Below are 19,257 nucleotides of genomic sequence, written 5' to 3'. Positions count from 1 at the left end.
ACACAAGTTGCAAATTTCTTGCAGTGGTGACCCTTGTAAAAAAGGGTCATAGCCATGCTATGTCTGTGAAATAATTGCATTAAAAAGTAATCGTGGCTTTAATAAACCATGTATTTTATTATTGTCCTATTTAATGCATTTTTTTTCTTTGACTTTTCTGAACTGAAGGTGTGATAAAACCTCTCAGGAACACAAACAAAATTCTGAGTAGCACTTCCGTGAAAAAGACTTTTAGTGGGGAAAAGGTAAACACATGAAAATCAGCATTTTCTTTCATGCAAAAGCCTTGGAGCTGATGAGGAGGCACTTATCAAAGTTTTCCAAAAATGTAGAAAGATTAAAATTTTAAGGCATTTCTTTTATTTATATTTTTTTCAATTAATTTCCATGTTTGGTTTTTGAGAGCATGCTGAGATGTAATCCTTTTTTCCAAAAGTAATACTAATGTTTTATCAGATGTTCATGCTGAGTGAAGTCAGTACACACCCAGCACATGCCTAAATAAAGCCTCGCACATCAAACACCACGGCAGAAGTGTTGACATTTTCAACATAATTACATCTTCTTCAGGAATGGAAATGGCTTTAACAGCTGTCGAAGCTGCTTCTCCCTGTCATTCACACACCCTGCAACACAGAACAGGCATATATTTGCAGCAATTAGTAATAATCAGATAAGGAAGATATCATCGTGCTTTGTGTTGATCTGATGAGTTCACTTCTATAATCTTCTTGAAATTACAACTCCTGGTCCTAAATTTGCTCAAAAATGTCAGAGTAACGGCACCTTTAGGTTACCTAAGTGTGTGTTGGCAGTGAAACAGAGACTTCCAAGTGTCTGGTGGTTGACATCTTCTCTATAGACAGGCCCATCATTCCACATGAGATCATAGCCGCCCACCCTTTTCTCGCTGCCAGTCAGCCTAATAATGAGAAACATTCATAACATCAAAGAAATGGAGGGAGGAGGAAAAACAAAATCAAAATGTATCATCCATTTTGTTGCACTCTTGTGATCTGGGGAAATTGTGTTTAGTTGTTATGGCACAGTCTGTCAATACGTTTCTCAAAAACGCCTTTTCAAATCAGGCTTTTCAGAGACAGAAGGCTTACACAGTGTTCCATGATGACAAAAAAAAAAAAAAAAGAAGAAGAAGCAAACACATGTTGGAAAAAAACAAAGGCTTTTACCTTCCCTCCATATCAACAACGTTCAGAGTGTCTTCCAACAGTCTGTACTTCATTCCATAGTCTTCCTGAGTGCTGGGGGTTTGCGACGGAGAGGCGTTCACCTCAATTAACCACCTGATAAGAGAAGGAAGGTGACGGCATTGTATACCTTTAAGTGCAAGCCTGCTTTTTGTGTCGGTGAAGATGCGTTGGGTTAACCTGTACACTGCATCGTGTACGGCAGCACTCACGGTTTGAGGTTCTGGTCCAGTAGAATGTCATAACCGTAGAGCTCGAAGCAGTGTTTGTCATTTATAATGACCTTTTGGACACTCAGAAGACTGTGGACAAAGATGTTGTCCATCTCTTGAAACATGTTTTCCACCATCTCCAAACCGTGTTTTGCAGTCAGGTATCTTCGGAGCTGTTGCATCTGCCACTTACATCCCTATTTAGAGGTGGATGAAACCATGGAGGAGTGACAACATGATCTCATCAGTTCAAACTTACCTAACTTACCTTTTCAGGATCATAGTCAGGGCCTGTTTTTTGAACAGACACATTGGTGAGGTGCATATCTGAAAAAAGGCACTAAGGAGAATTTCAGATACTTTGTTTTGCGAATTTGGAAAAAAAAACTAAATCAGGAAGGGCTTCAACAGAAAGTCAAATGTAGCTTTTTGAGAGAAGTATTCCAAAAGCAAAAAAAAAAAAAAAAAAAAAAAAAGACAACACGTGAAGAAAAATAGTTCGTCCATTAAATCATGATCTACACCGCCACGTGAGTTTATCAACGATCAGATGAAAGCTGAGAGACTTTCACCGAGTCAAAAGTCAAAAGTAGGGATACATTTGTCTTCAATACTGCTGAGGGAGAAACGGGTGCTTGAGATGCGTGCAAATCCGTCTCGATACAGCCAGGCCTTCAAGGGAACATACTGAAATCCAAAATACAGAGAGAGAGAGAGAGAGAGAGCAAGAGAGAGAGAGAGAGAGAGAGAGAGAGAGAGAGAGAGAGAGAGAGAGAGAGAGAGAGAGAGAGAGAGAGATACACTGATATGGGCCTAGCACCAACATTTGCCGTTCATACTAACTACTGCAATTTGCACATTTTGTGTTCCTACCGATGTAACCAGCACATAGACTCTCAGGTCAAACTTCCTGCCTGTGGAGATAAAGACATAAAAACAAAATGTTTTGTCATTTCAATATAATTGTATTCATTGTTTTCAAAGTTCACCTCTCTCTCTCGCTCTCTCTCTTTACCATTAATTAAGTAGGGGTTCTCTATATAGCGCTGGGCCACGTAGTTTTCCACTTGAGCAGCATCCTTCTGGTCCTCTGACCGGGAGCCATCCTGTACAAGCACGATTGTTTTCAATCCCACCATGTGGTCCAGTATGTACAATGTTTCTTTTTACAAAATTAAACTTCCTTAATTAAACAAGCGCGTGTTACCTTTTTCCATTCCATGATGTCTTTCAATTTCCTGAACAGAAAAATGCCTTTGCCTTGAGACTTTGCCACCTAAATAAACATAGAAATTTTTCATAACCTTTGTGAGAAGCGCTGGATACTTTCATTTTCGTCTCTGGGGTCATCACAATACTGGTAGATAGGATCCTGTGGAATGTATTTGATCTAACCGGTTTCATGATCCAGGTGCTCCCGGGGCTCCTGTTGAACTCCTCCACGAATAGATGGTACTCACTGGGCAGTGCAAAAGTACAGGGGAAGAAGTCACATTTCGAGGCCTCGGTGCAGCCCGTGTCCCTCTCGAGGGTTTTCTGATATCTTTTGAGGTTTTTCACCAAGAGATTTTTGCGTGTCAGCTGTAACGTGAAACAGAAAAACACAGAATTGGACTTTTTATTTATTGCTGTTAGACTTTTCGTCCTTGCAGGTTCCCCCACCACGATATGGGCCGACGCTCCCTCACCTCATAGTGATTACGGAAGTGGTTTATCCTCACATGCTCCTCCATGTATGTGTGATCGAAGTTCTCCCTGACCCAGGCCACGTCACACCAGTAGAAGTCCCACTCTCCGTCACTGTGAGAACGAGGCGCGATATCACTGGATAAATGTTTTGGCGAACGTGTTTCGAACACTTTATCCAGTGAAGGCGGCGAGGAGAGAAACACACTAATTCATTCGCTGCGCATGACTGTCCAAACATGTCCTGATTCAACATGCATCCAGCCACCCAGCTCTTTGCTCGAATATCACTTTTCAATCAACTTCGACCCAACTCACTCTTTTACTTCAACCCAATTTGGTCTCTGGCACAGGACATTTTGTATGGTGCTGAGAAATCCACATTTGTAGCGCACACAACTTCTTCCCTCTGAAAATACAATGTAAGGCAGTCAAGATTCTTTTAGAGCAACATATCAAGAAAACACAAGCCACGAAAGACAGAAAAGGAATACAAAGTTGATACTCAAAACGAGTGGTTAGAAGTTCAATGAATTTATGAAAATCCCTGTGTGATTTCCGGTACTTACTATTGTGATTATTTCTGAAAGTTAGAACCAATAATAAGAAAACACTTACCTGTCCTCACCTTTGCCATGGTCACGGGAACCTCTATATCTAATATATAATATCACTTCTTGGCTACAACACCGGACTAAAAGTTACAGTATTCTCTGTTGTTTGACTGCTGTTGTCATGGCAACCATTAAACACAGGGGGCACAGGGAGGACTGTCCCATCATGCTTTCCGTAGACCGCTGCGGGCACAACCCAATAATAGTAATACAACCTAACACCATTGTGACAACTATCACTTTGATAAGCTGTAGCTTATAAGTGCGAACTCACTGTTTTAGAAAAGTGTTGATGGGGCCATTTTTAAAGTCTTTGCCTCAGAGAGTTTCTTTTTTTTTTTTTTTAAACATAATGCGACTGTGATACTCGTACCACTAGATAGCGCCAAATCCCATTTAACAGAGTTGAATGGCGCTCAACGTTGCAGCTTAATGCTGATTTTTTGAAGTTTTCATACTGCATGAAAAAAACCCTACCTAGCCAGTCAGTTTGAATTTCATATAATTTGCTCACCTACTCTGTTAACCTAGCAGGAAGTGTATGAAAACTGATGACAAGGAGAGCAAAATTTCCATCAAAAGGTTGACAATTATTTTAGGATTGGAGTGGGCCCTGTAAAAATACCATCGGCCATATATGAATGAAGCAACAAGGATCAAATAAAAAAAATCAATGAAATTAAGTAAAAAAATGTAACACCTTGTGATCAATTGGCATCAGAATACACAGAAACCTGCTGCTTGTGCATTCAAAATCCGATAACCAAACATGCCTAAGGGAAAAATTGGCCCTGCACTCAGGAGATTTACTGTGACAAGAGGATTATATAAGTAAACTGTCTGAGGTACAAGACCTGGCTCATATGACATCATTGATTCTTTGCAGCTATGATCACAAACCACATCGTTGAGAAAACATACTACCTTGCATATTTATCCCCTAATGTGAACTAGATTGTATATAATATGTTTATGTTTCCCCATGATAGGAGCCAGTCTGGTAGCATGCATTACTTCCCTCAGTAACATTTACAAGCACGTGTCACATAGAATTTCTTTCTTTTGTGTGATGAAATCACAAGCAGGGTTTAAAACTGCATATTACTAAACCCCAACCAATAACCAGTGAATAAAAACACTTACATTCGTCGCTTTTAACACCTTTGTCTCAATATGAAGAATCTGAAGAATGTCCACCACCTGACTGAGATTCTCCTGGAAAGTTAAATAAATGGTTAGATTGCCATTTCTTTTTACAGAGATTAGTGTCTTTTCCTTCCAATGCCACCCACAGAGAAACAACCAACCGCACTTCTATGCATGGCCATGAGTACAAGTTAGAGTGAAGCAGGCTTTAAGATGAATTGTCGCTGTATGTATGACAGACTATTATAAAGTGCACAGGGGTATTCATTAAGATTGTTCTGTCAGTCCGGCCAACCTCCCCTCCTCCCCGCCCCCTGCCATGATGACAAGTTATGGCATTTTGGTTCCATATTTGGGTCATTCTGTCATCCTTTCGAAATTACTGTCATTATTCAAGTGTATGTGTGTATGACTGTGTGTGTCTTGGCTGCTCCTCTCTGGGGCTGCCACACAACAGAATGTGTGAGGTACATGTTCAGTTTGACTCAAGATTTACAACTGAAGCCCTTCCTCACACAACCTGAGTGGTTGGAGATTATGATGGTTGCTCAGGGACCCACAGTGATGACCTGTTGGCAGAAGGATCAAGTCAGCAAACATCCCTTCACGAGCTTACTTCAACAACCTCGAAGCCTCCACTGTTTAGAATTCTGAATTAAGACTTTGTGTTACCATGCAAGACATTCTGCATTATTTTTTATTAATGGTGAAGATGAAGAAAAGAAGAACAAAACTATTCACAATGGTAATAGTTCTTTTGCATCCACATCAGATGGCAGACATTTTCTTGTACCCTTCGTCTGTCCGGATGATATGATGATTTATTTCCAAGTGCCAATGAGAGTTCCCATCTCCTCCTGTTGAACGGTAGACGGTCCGTGGTCATGACTGAAATAAAATAAAAAAGAATGTGAGTAGAGCACAATGATAAGTAGTGGTATCGATAACAGACAAACTATTCATTTTGATATATACAGGAGATTCTGTGGTCCTCAAGTATGTATTTTCTCTCAAAACGCAGCTTCCACATTTCTTGAAATCACTAATAGGCATAAAACCTCTGGTTTCAAACAAAAGCCAACTTCTTATTTCGAGTCAGATTCCCATCATTTGTGTCAGTTTAAAATTCTTTTGGTTTGGCAGCCGACCCTCCTGAGATTTCTTTTTCAGCTTCCAGCAGTTGTATGAATTATACCTATAATTGTGGCGAACCAGGGATATTTCAGGCCATATGCACAATAGCTCTAATGATCAGCAGTATAATGGAATAAGAATAATGAAAATTAAAATACATCTGCCCACAAAGAGGTTGTGTCTTCTTTACTGTGGAAATGAAGTGAAATATCAACTTTATTGTTCAATTTTATATGTCATTTTTAATATAAAAAAACTCTTTCTCTAACATGCCTCCAGGGACTGGCACCGTTTGACAGAAGTGAATTTATCACACTTTGGATTTCGAACTCACTGGAAGATGGAGTATCTTCTAGGCCGTACAGTTTCCAGTGTGAGATAGTCACCGGAGCGAGTGAATGATGAACTCCTCTAAAACAACAGCACAGGGCAGGGAATCTGTGGGGTCCGGAGGAATTATCTGCTTTTAATTTGAGGGGTATCTACTTGACTTTACTCTGCTAATCCTCACCTTGGCAGGATGTTCTGTTTGGGGGAGGAAGCTCAGCTCAGCTATAGACTTTCCCGCGGGGCTATATGGTTAACCGCTTCAAACGTCTTTCCACAGGATGTGTCGAGGGAAAACTTCGAGTCTGTCTCTGGTTAAGGTCAAGAAGGCAAAGGTAAGTGGCATAAATGCTTACCGTCATGACTGTGCTAAAGGGGAAATGAAAGTTTAGTTGTGTGTAATGTAATAAAGTTCATCTTCTTTTCATCCCCATGTAAGTTTTTTTTGTATTCAGTAATCCAAAGCATCGGACACTGCTGAAACACAAAATTGCAAATAAAAAAAACAACAAACCCTGAATGCCGCAGGGGGGAAGTGAAGCCCAAAACAATGTTCCAACCATATAGAGATAGTTTTCAGAATCCATATTATTGATGGATAATGGTTCGATAGCATGTTGTTTGTAAAGGTTTCCTTTTATAATTTGCAATGTGTGATTTGTGTAACTCAGAGAAGAAACACTGGAAAATAGAAGAAAAAAGAAAAACGGCAGGTTGGTGCTTTCAGTCAAATCTAAATATGAAAAAAGCAATGTTTTAATAGCAAAGCATTACACTTCTATTTCAATAAGATTTTTTTCACTTTTTTAAACCACGTCATATTTTAAAAAATCCTATTCACCTCAGCGGTCTTGGTTGTCAGCGGTCTCTGATGTGTTAATGCCTCCTGTTCATTATGTCCTTGCTCGGTAGAGCTCTCCACTACTCCGACACTCCCTTGAACTTGCATGCCCTAAACTTTTTCTCATAAAACATCAAAATAGACCAAAAATATCATGACAAACTGGTAGACAGACACTTTGCCAAAAGTTTTCCTTTTTGTTTTCGTGTCATAGTTCAAGAAAGTGAAGGAAAGGGTCCCTGCTGGAAAGACAACTATAATCAACGATTTACAAGCAGATGTTAGCAGGCAGGAAGTTGACATAAGATACATGTATTTAAGCTGTATATTTGGCTTTTTGAGTCCAAGCAGAGAGGAAAACTAATATAACACTGGGAAAGACCCAAAACGTTTTGATTAGGAAAGTTGGTAGGTCTGTCTTACTGGGTTATATGTATGATGGTTCATTGCTAATGAACAAGAAGTAAACAACCTAAGTACTGGAATCTGTTGGATAATCCCCTAAGAGTAAACTCAGTAAAAGATTTTATTATATTGAAGCGTAAGTTTCGCACGCCCAATCCATTTCTGTTGCTTTAAAGTGATGCCAAACCATGGAGGGTATATAGAGATGTCGCGCCATGATTATTTAGTAAATAAACAGCAGCGATCATATGAAATATCAGGTGCAAAAGTACCTTCAACGCAAAAACCCTATAGTGATACCTTGAGAATGTGCACTCTCTGTGTGACCGTGAAACCGCACACAGTCCACTTTGCGATAGCACTCTGTCTCCATGACTCTGGTAAGGAGAAAGAAAACAGAATATGGTCCTGATTTACGTGGAATTCTCTCCGTTTCCCAGCTCGGGGATTGTGCCAGAGAGCTGGGGTATGGCACATAACATTGGCCCTGGGGAATTTGGGAAGAAAACAGAGGGCTGTCATGAGTCAGACATATTTAAATTTACTGAATGATTCCGATGAAAAGCACTAATTCTGGCCCCCGACTATATGAAAGCCATTTTAGAAACTCAAGACATGTGAATTTTTTATTTTTTTTTATCAAGGTATATATTTGTTGCATGAATTCGTTTCAACTTCTAATTGAAGAGGCAGCATGGATTTAATGGATGTTTATCGTACATACTCGATCTTAGTTTCTACAGATGATAGACAGACATTATCTGTCGGACAAGAATATTGAATAAAGCCCAGAGAGATTATCAGATTAGAGGGTAATAATTGCTCGCAGAGGCTTTTGTGGCTGTCTGCTGTTTGATTGCAATGATTCGCTGTAGGAAGCAACTGGAAGCGGGAGGAAATTGGAGTTGGAGGCTCCGCGAGGTAAGTTTGTTTTTATATCAGTAATCTGAGCATGACTGTAGGTGCCACTCCCACTCACCACTCATCTCGTTCTGGTCTCTTATGTTTGATTTGTCTTTTCTTTCACCCACGAACATATAAATGATGATCTTACATGCCACCGTTCAAAGTCATCACTTACTCAGTAGCTAACCTTTCAAACTTGAGCCTGATCATCAATGAATTACCATGATGCGGTTATCTTTCTCTTTTGTCTTTTTTATTCTACTTATAACTTCCAATTCCAACAGTTTTCAACACTTAGACTGGCAGTAGTGCAAAGAACAGGTCTGGGAGTGTTTCATACATGTATCTGACTGGCAGCTTAGCGTCGGTTCCAACCCTATGATTGACTTCTTGACATCTGTGTTTCGCATTCCATTCATCAGCAGACACTTTATTTTGGTAAACCTGTATTTGACAGTGATTGTGTGACTGTTTGTCAGAGTCAACAACATTCCTGCATGGACCTATAAAACATGTTATTTGAGCAGTCAGGATGATCATCCGTCTGCTTGGCCCTCCTGCATGACCTCCCACTTGTCCACGTCTGACTGATGAAGTGGTACGAAATCACTCCAAGCTCTTACAAAACAGAAGCAGACTGATCTTCAACTCATCTGTTCATTACAGTTCCTTTTAAATATCTACAAGACCAAAGTGTGACTTAATCTTTGTGTTCTTGAAGTCGAGCAAAGGGTTCCTTAACCCCTACACATAATGTTTTGTCAATCTGTTTCTTCATAAAGTCTCAAGAGAGTTTTTGAACTGTGTTGGATTTGCAGATGGACACAATCGTTGACGACCTGCCAGGTCATGCCTCCCATTACATCTTCTTGATTGTAACATGCACAGCACCAACTTCATATGCCTTTCTGTTGAAAGAGAACTGCATTAATGCAATAAATTCCAGACCAAAGTTTGCAAAAACAGCAGGGTTGATATTGTTATTTTAAGACAATGACGTTCAGACATGCTTGTCAGAAAGGGTCTGTCTGAGTGGAGATTGCATACTCTCCCAGTGCCTGGATGAGCTTCTGGTTATCCTGCCAAAACTGAGGTTAATTAATGAGCCTGAATTGCTAAAAAGGCATGGGATAATGTGGTAATATGCTCAAGGACAACTCAAGCTTTCACTGGATCCAAGCAATGATAAAAGTCAGCTTCCTTTTACCCGAGGATGAAGAAGCATAGAGGATCACCGAAGGCAACATCCAAACAAGCATCTTCTTTCCATTTTAGTTAAGTGTATGAAGTCAAGAAGAAGACAAACAGGCCTGTGTAGTAGGTCCTCATGCTATCCATTTTACTATGTTGGGAGTTTATGGGAATGGAAAGAAAGTATAACCGCCCTATTGCTCAAAATCAATCCTGCATCCTAAACAATAAAAATACAGCTGTTGAGCAGCAGTTTAGAGTTACGCGCATACACAAAAACAAACAACTTTTTTTTTTAAACAATCAAGGCTCCATATGTTTGCTCATAGCAACAAAATAAGAAAATAAATCTATTCAGATGAGTCCACCATATTTTCAATCAGTTCTCGCAATGTATGTTATTAAGCTTCATGTGTCATGGTCATTTGTGTTAGTCTTTTTGCACCACCATTTCAAATACAAAACACTTATACAGGGATAAGCTGGGTATCCCAGTAAACAGTTGCAATTACTAAGGCTTAACATTTTACCTCAAATTGTGAATTAGCTAGTAACAATTTGCTCGACCATAAATGAAGGATTTTCTTTAGATATAAATTGAAGGACTTGATTTAGCAGAAAGTTTATTGAGAAATTTGTAGTGCAGAGTTATATATATATATATATATATATATATATATATATATATATATATATATATATATATATATATATATATATATATATATATATATATATATATATTGGGTGGGGCGGTTTCTGGTGGGTTTCTATGTAGATATTATCTGATGTTCTTTGTGAGAGCTGATGTTAGTTTAGTCCTCTAAAAACCTTGATCCCCGGAGATACTGTAGACATTCAAGTGTTTTCATGGAGTCAAGAAATCACTGACAGGAGCATCTGCTTTCAGTTTCCACTGTCAGAGAAGAGGGCCTAAGATTTTTTTGAACTGCCTTTTCCACACCTTTCCAGAGTCCGGATTGATGACAAAGTGAAATGTTTCATATAAACGGCCTGAATCCCCATAGAAAATCACGATAAAAGGAAATACCTCCATCCAATAAGTAATCAGCAGAATATGATTTTAGCGCAGGGGACCTTGCTGTTTGATGTTGGAGAATGATTTCACTTACTGTCGTTAAACAAGACAGGTTTTATATTCTACATATCGTGCATCAACAGTAACATAAGAGGAGTTCATGTGCGCACACGCACAGCTGCAGCAGCTGCCAGAAGGCTATTATGGAAATGTGGGCGTGCGCCCAAACCTCTCCAAACCGCTGGATTCTGTATTCGCGCTTTCATAGAGCGAAGTGTCTTTAAGGATAAGAGTCCCCACTTTTTAACTCTATAGATTACATGCGTTGGTGACAGGGGGGATTTCATAACGACAGTTTCCCCCAGACATCAGTCGCAGGCAGGATATATGACGTGAAGCCTGAAATATGCGAGGAGCGGAGCGACATGTGTTTGCCTCAGACGCGTCTTTTGGCGTGTGTCCCTCGTGAGCTGCGCACTGATTCTTCTCCGAAGCTTGTGGATTTTCACTGGATGTTGGTTGGAGATTAAGTCGCATTTTGGAAATATCTGACGTGACAATGTTGTCCACCTGCAAGAGAATCATGATCTTCAGAATACTGGCATTTATTCTCCTGCAAGGTAAGTTTAATGTCGCGCGTAAAACATGGCTGTTTTTTTTTGTTTGTTTGTTTTTTTTAGTTTCCTTGCGCAATCTGTTATTCAAGTGCTTACTTGGGCGTTTTCTTTCTTTTTTCTTTAAAATATATATCCAATAAAGGTGCTTTGGCGTCCCCAGCTTCGGTCAAACCTGAGCTCAACCCAGGAGGTCTCCCAGACTCACATGTGTCGGGGGGATCCGCGGTTTCACCGCTGTCGGAGACACCAGGGAGTAAATCCAGGCAAAAACGATGCACCTGTTATTCCTACAAGGATAAAGAGTGCGTCTACTACTGCCATCTGGATATCATCTGGATCAACACTCCAGAGTAAGATATGCCTAAATATGTGAACCCAGAAATATAGTTTATGCCATAATTAACATTATTGCTCTTATTATTAGCGTTGCCACAGTTGTACAAGGGTCGACTGATTTTTCCAATGCACTTTGAGTTACATGTGTCTTTAAAACGGTTGAAAATGGAGATTAACGCGAGCAAAAATTACGTGGGAGTTTTTTCACCTTTGCAGTGTCTATTTGCCAATGCACAGTAACCTGCCCTCAGGGATCAGACACAGTCGAGGTTGAGGCAGGCCCAACAAAAAGAAACTCGCCCTGCTCAGGTCTGAGAGGTGAAGGGCCTTTTTTTGTTTTGTTCGGTGATAGCTTGTCTGTAATTATCGCTCTCTATTTTTTTAACCTTATCCAACACATGACAAGCAATCTGTGGGGTGAATGAATAATTTAATATTAGGAATATTTAATTGGCAAAAACATATCTTAACGAAGCATTCCTGGAAAAACCATGGACTGAAAAACAGGATAAATGACAGGCTGATTGCTCCCCATTATTTCAGGTTGATTAGGATGAACCTGGTGCCAAGTGGATACTGTGTTACTTTGAGACATGTAGGTGCAAAACCAAGCTCTCTCCTTTCACACCACTTCAGGTGCATGGGATCAAAAGCAAGAGTTCAGTAAACTAAAAGTGAACTGTGTATGTTTTTATTTCCATCTGAGTGGAGATTAGGATTTTGTGGAGTTTATCGTCTAACGTCATGTACAAGACTTGATGCTGCTGAGGATTTGAGACCCATCAGATGCCAGCCTGTGATGACGAATGAGCTTTTAAATGTTTTTAAGTACCTCCAAACTTTGCACAGTTGCCTGACTGCACGCTTCTTTTCCATGAATTACAGCAACACCAAGCAGTTAAAATATCATTCCTCAGGAGTCTTTTGTTGGGGAGAAAAAAGTCCATCATGCATCAACCAAAGCCTACTGGGCTGGACGAACAGTAGTTCAATCCTCTATTAATGGTAGACTATTGTCAAAATACTCTTTTTACTAAATTGTGCCACAGTTTTACTGCTGTGCTGTATTTTTCTATTGAGTTGTTTTTTTTTCTTTTAGTCTGATTCAAACCAAAAGTATTTTAATGGATGAAAGTCATTTTAAATGACCCCGTTGCACCTGGTATTGTATAGTGACAGTGTTGTTACTCATGGTGGAAGTGATTTGGCTTTATGACCATATTCACAGCTATTTTCCTGTCAACAACAAAACACAAGTCTGTCCTGGCCCGAGGTATTCTTACCGTGTCTCAAGAGTCACGTTGACTCGGCAGGTGATGAGAAAACAACTTTACCTTCAAAAGGGGAGCAGTTGAGCCAAATCTATACGGCCACCATGTCCCTTTAACGTGTGGCGGGATACACCACAGCAACACCTACAAGTATCATTTCCAGCATTTCTTTTGAGAAATGACACCTCGTAACCGCAAATTAAAATCTCTGGCAAAACAGGAGGAAAAAATTCTTTCTTTTTCTGTCTTCTTGTGCCAAGACTGCTGTTGGCTGTTACTGTTATAAATAAGCTATTCTATTGCTTTGCATGTTGAGGCAAAATAGCATAGTTTCAGTCCTGATTGTGATGTTGGAATACACCACAACTTTATAAAGCCACGAGACTATAGCTGCCCTGTGATGGAAGATAAACTCAAAAAGTCATGATTATTTCATCATTTGATCACCTTGAGTTAAAGGTTAACGCATTCCCCTTAAGTATTGATAACCCAAATATCTTCAAAGCTCCTCTTTGATTATCTGATCGTTGCAATCCCGTTACGTTAGCAGTTTTTATAACGCTTTTGAGATAGGTGAGGAGATTTGAACTGAAAAGGACATCAGTCAGCCAGGTATACTCATGAGAACAAAGCAATGAGTGAGGGGCATAGTGGAAGCAGGAAACATAATGCACTGCAGTTATTCAACCCAAAACAGAAAACTGGCATCGGATATGATCTGCAGAGCAACTAATCATCCTGTCAATGGACACACAACACTCTCAGGAATACTCCAATAGCCTTTTATATGTGTATATATATACAAACTTTCACTGACCTCTGGCCAATTTAATTGTCTTTGCATTCGTAGTGTCCTGTGGTCACTTAAACAAAAACAAATGCTCACAGGTGTTAGAAACTGTAAAAGGCTGAACATATCATCTTGATCATTACAATAAAAGGCTGAGCTGTTTCGACCAAGCTTTAATTTTATAAACAATGCTGCATTTCAAATTTTTTTTAATTTTTTTTTTACTGTAACTGAAACCAGACATCTTTTCTCGCTCCACTCAGGCGCACAGTGCCCTATGGAATGTCGAGCTACATAGGACCTCAGCGAAACAGACGTGCTGCTGAGGGATGGCCATCTGAACATGAAGGGGCAAAGAGATCTCGCTGCACATGCGCTGTGACTGATTCCGACCCCGAGTGCCGGGATTTTTGTCAGTCAAGGTGAGTCTGATTCTTGCTGACGAGAGCGATGATCCTTAGGATGCAGTCCTTCATGAAAATCTAATTTGTGACATATTTCAGAAAACCAAAAAACCCACACAATATTTGCCAAAGTCAGGTGGGTAAAAAGAAACAAGTGAAAGAACCTCGGGTGAATAAATCTGTCTGTGGGCCATTTGAAGATACATTTTGTATGTGGTTATTCGCAATGTGTGCAGAGCCCTTCTTTTAAAATGTCTTCTCATGCCAGAACTATGTATTGAATACTAGTGATATTTTAAATGCAATGGTCCAAAATGGTCAAATGTTAGGAAATTTAAAAAAAAAAAAGAGATGGGGACAACTTAAAAAAAAGTATTTTGGCAGAGTTTATTAATGAAAAAGCTCAGTGAAATATGATATTAAGAAAAAAATTGTCTGAACTGAACATACAGTTCTAACCTTCACTTTCTCAAAAGAATGTGAGGCAAACAAAGTGTCAAACTGTACCGTAGGTCAAGAAATGTCAGTCAAACAACTAAAGGTTGGCATCGCAACTCATTCACTCAACCATCTCTGTAGTTGAAAGAACGACAAGACAGGGAGGGAAATCCCCATTTCATTGTTGGAGCCTGGAGGGACAATAAGCAGAACAAGTTGTGCTTAAATGTTTTTCAAGAACACAATAAAATGGTTCTGGTATGGCAGAATCTAGCTAATATTTCAGTTTGATCAAATTTAACACATTAATCATATTGAAGTTATAATAATCTCTAATCAGTACGGTAATTTCTATATTAAGATTTTAAATATGCTCTACCTGCACTTCCAAGTCTGACCAGTAAATGGCAATGTACCTCAAATATGTGTATTTCTGATTACAAAGCATGGGCTGAAAAAAAAAAAAAAAAGAAAAGAAAAAGAAAATACGTGGAATGCCTCCCAACAATGAAATGGAATTCAACTGTGATTTATAAATTATAGGAACAGACAGTAATTACAGATTAAGCATCTACTGTATATACATTTGAGGTTGTCTGATATCATGTAATACAGAATAATGTTTTCTAGGGGACTTTTCAAATGACTTTACCTACATTACACATTCTGGCAAACTAGTGTGTAACGCGTAAATACTTGGAACTATATGCTTTACTAAATGACGTGTTTAGCATTGCTGATTATAATGTGAAATGTTCTCTTCAAAGCCACCTGCAGACTTTGCCGGTCAGGAGTCTTCACAGAATCCCTGGCCTTGGATGACAGCCTAACGCCTCCAGCTCCTCACCTCCTCTGGCTGGGTGAATGGACACTTTTTCTTTCCCCGCAGCCCCTTTCACCCTCCATTTGGTGCGCAGCCTCCCCGGATACATACGGTCAAGGAAACAACTCTGAAGTTTGACACTGTGGACATTCCTTTTGCATCATAACTCTTGGAGCGGGGTTTTTCAGGCCAAGTGGGTTCAAGACCTCTTCCGCAAATTTGATGCTGATCCCTGGAGGCTATGTTCTCCACACCTCCGTACTGAGAGCGCTTCATGATGATTGCTCTCCCCGCAGTAAAATGGTGACCTTCCGTCTGTCAGGCGTTATCCCTCTAACACTTGTTATTTACACCCAGTGTTTTCTTCCCTTTATTCGACACAGCTTGAGATGAACTTGAGTTAGAATATAAAGGGAAAACAGACATTTCCATAAATATGGCAGACAGCAAAAAATGCATGGAGGAGCCATGGAACATATTAACAAGCCAGTATTGTGTGATGTTTTGCCCTTAGTAACACTGAAATGCACAATGACAGTTTCACAAGCTTCCATTGATGAGGTTATTTCTAGGCTTTCTGGATAACTTTCACAAAATGCAGTTTGCATTTGTTGTTCATATTTGTGCCTTTGTAGTTGAATTATGAGTCACATTTGTGGCACTCTTCTCTCATCGCTGATGGCTGTCACCAATCCTGAACACCCTGTATCACAGCTGGACAGAAATCTACCGAGCCATTTTATTTTGGATCCACACTGAACAAGAATAAGCGCAACACTTTTTGTTTTTTGTTTTTATTGTGGCCAGCCTAAGGCAGACCTGTGCAATAATCCTGCTGTCTGATCAGCATCTTCATATGCCAAACCTGTGGGGTGGATGGATTATCTCGGTAAGGGAAAAGTGCTCACTGACACAGATTCAGGCAAATTTGTGAACAATATTTGAGAGAAAAAGCCTTCTGTGTACAAAAGTCTTCAATCTTTGAGTTCAGCCCATTAAAGATGGGAGCAAAAACAAATGTGTTGCGTTTATGATTTTGTTTAGTGTAGTTCAAGTCATAAAATTAACGTCACACTCTTAAGATGCTATCCACTGGTCTGAGTTACCTCTATGCCAACAACTCATACACGAAGACCAAAACCCATTCAAATGAACTGGTATTGTCATTGTCTTCGAAGCAGGATACCACAACGCTATACTTTCCCCCCAAAACTATGAAAATTCACTAATAAGGCACAATATACAACAAGATGTTCATACAACACTCTTAATACAGGCCCTTAAGTGTATTTAGAGTCAGTTTCCATTATTCCATTCCCACAAATAAATAAACAAAAGTGTACTTCCTGTTAATCAGCAAATGAAATATTTTCCTGTACAAATGCAGTTTTGTGTTGTTTGCTGAGTGTTTTCAGTGTGCAGCTGCGTCAGGAAAGTACACACTATTTGCGAAACATAATCCTAAACATCTGACTCATGATTACACATGTTGCTCAGCATTGAAAATGAAGGGGTTTGGAACTGGGAGTCAGAGACAGGGCAGGGAAAATCCTGCATAACACTGAGCTGATTCATTCACAGAATAACAGATGTTTCCTTAATTGTGAGATCTCCATTGACTCTGACCATACTGTGGTCCAACCATGTCAAATTCAATGAGGCTATGCTGCTAAAGGTATAACAAAACATACTTTACTACTTCCGTGTTTCTAGGAAAGGGGGGGGGGGGGGGTCTCCCTCCCACTGACAAATAATTGAATCTCCTTTTCAGTCTTGTCTGACTGCTGCTGTGCCTTTACTTATCTAACCTATTTAGTGCCTTAACACATCAACTTGTGTATCAAGAAGCCTGCAGTGAACATACAATTTGATAAGATACCACTTATTAGGCCCTCCAAGAGTAAATTTGTTGCTTTACAGCAGTTCAGATCATAAAACAAGATGCAGGAAGGGTCAGGTAAAAAAAAAAAAAATAGAGGCGCAATAACAACTAAAGAGCAATCCCAACACAGTAGGAAAGCCACCAAGTTGAAATGAATACGTGTAATTTAAATTGAGTAGAGGTGATTTCATGAGGAAAATATCATTTTGAACCATGTTTCCCCTCTTTGTTTTGTTTTGGTCTGCAGCATTGTGTCCCTACAAAGAAACATGTTTATCCAATAATATTAGCGAAGGGCAAGACAAGAACACATAAAAACTCTGTGTTGGCTGGTCTGTGGCGAAAGGAGAACAAGAACATCCCCAAGAAAAGGGAATTTAATATGTAAAGACTTCGAGACAAAACACTCTAAGCTTGGTGTAGACTTTATTTTGGGCCCTTAAGCTTAAACCTGGATCACAGTTCTGTTTTTCTTCTGTATTTTATAGGGTTTTAGAGAAAGTAATGCCTACAGTGGCCAGTTGGAATGTGTATATATATATATATATATATATATATATATATATATATATGAACACAGAAAACTGTTCAATTATGGTATTAATGGTTATTTTTCACAACGTGCTCAGGAAAGAAGTGTACAGTGTAGGCGTGTTATGAATACAGATGCGTTTGATTGTTGAAATGTCTCAAAACAATCTATATTTATACTTCGGAGTCATTATTACAGGGTCAGTGGGAATATACTGTGACACAATCTGCATTGTGGATGAACTAGTTCAAATATAGGACTTTTCACATTGAATTCCACTATTTGTGTTTCCCCTGGAAACAAGTATCAAAATTACTTATTTAAGCCTAAATAGATAAATAGTATTTTTGTCTGTAATTTAACTTGTGTCATGCAGACAGCAGCATTCACATAGCCATTGCGAACATACTCTTAGGAGCATAACGACATGGTGGAGGTGTGAGGGTGTGATGTGTTGATCCTCTTTAGCTGTTGTTAGACATTGTAGTTTTTTTTGAACACATTACATTTTCCCCATCATTCATACATTTTTGGTAAAGGCTTAAACTCTTCATTGTTGTATAGAGATGAGCACGTTTGAAGCTTTCAATTCAGTGAAGTCACGTTGCTCATCCTGTCAGGAACTGTGCAACAGTTTTAGGTTCATGGCAGGAAATATCTGCTTTAAAATGGGGAAAAAGCTAAACAAAACTGTGAAATGACAGACGAACATTACTGGAATATTCTGACAAATCTTAACATGTTTGTATGTGTAATTGATCTTCTTAAAAACAATCGCCTCCTGCAGAGTGGGGTAAAATGCTCATTTGTCAATTTTTGGGAATATTCCAAATATGTTTGTAACATTTTAGTAAGACAATGTGCAACGATTAGACTTCCCCATCTAATAAACGACTGCTTTCTTATTTTGTTGTGTATTGTATGTATGACTTGTATGTACTTGCATAAAAACAATATTTCTATATCTTAATACTTTTAAACCTGTAATATATTTTCAAAAGGAAAATGTGGAAACAGGTTTTCATTGTATACAATTTAATCTAATGAGAAAGATTGTTTTCTCCCTTTAACCTAAAACTCAATATGATAAATTATCTTTTTTTTTGCCATTTTTATGATTTGATTTAATACGATGTACTCCTTTGACTTCTTGAGAAGCATTAGGGTGTTTCAGCATGGTGATGCAATTCAGACCAGGTTTATACACAAGCTCTGTTACCTGACATCTAGTTGTACCAAATGTATTTAAAAGCAATAGTCCCTGATAATGACTGTTATTTCTTCCACGCTTAAGTAAATCCAAATGGTTCACAGTCTGTGTATTTGTGGTTTGTCCTTTCGAAGCATGTAAATCTATTTACTTTGATTTGTTGTCTTTTTATATATATATATATATATATATATATATATATATATATATATATATATATATAAAACAGCGCAGCCGGGTCGCCT

The 19,257-nt window shown here is 39.0% G+C and overlaps 2 protein-coding genes across 2 annotated transcripts; one reads left to right on the top strand and one right to left on the bottom strand.

Annotated features, from left to right (window-relative positions):
- Window positions 1-555: 555 nt before the first annotated feature.
- On the bottom strand, window positions 556-3,743 carry ttll9 (tubulin tyrosine ligase-like family, member 9; the record flags this gene model as incomplete). Its single annotated transcript, XM_080470048.1, has 13 exons — window positions 556-626; window positions 798-922; window positions 1,191-1,304; window positions 1,421-1,617; window positions 1,689-1,747; window positions 2,020-2,107; window positions 2,294-2,334; window positions 2,436-2,526; window positions 2,628-2,696; window positions 2,816-3,001; window positions 3,109-3,220; window positions 3,425-3,515; window positions 3,725-3,743. 13 exons carry the CDS (start codon window positions 3,741-3,743, stop codon window positions 556-558), a joined length of 1,263 nt encoding a protein of 420 aa, XP_080326174.1.
- A 7,230-nt stretch (window positions 3,744-10,973) lies between these two features.
- edn3b (endothelin 3b) lies at window positions 10,974-17,347 on the top strand. Its single transcript, XM_080469660.1, has 4 exons — window positions 10,974-11,329; window positions 11,469-11,676; window positions 13,987-14,145; window positions 15,333-17,347. Exons 1-4 carry the CDS (start codon window positions 11,269-11,271, stop codon window positions 15,385-15,387), a joined length of 483 nt encoding a protein of 160 aa, XP_080325786.1. The 5' UTR covers window positions 10,974-11,268; the 3' UTR covers window positions 15,388-17,347.
- The last annotated feature ends 1,910 nt before the right edge of the window (window positions 17,348-19,257 follow it).

This window comes from Lipophrys pholis, assembly GCF_963383615.2.
Source record: "Lipophrys pholis genome assembly, chromosome: 8".
Taxonomy (NCBI): domain Eukaryota; kingdom Metazoa; phylum Chordata; class Actinopteri; order Blenniiformes; family Blenniidae; genus Lipophrys; species Lipophrys pholis.
This window is presented reverse-complemented; position numbering and strand designations above follow the sequence as displayed.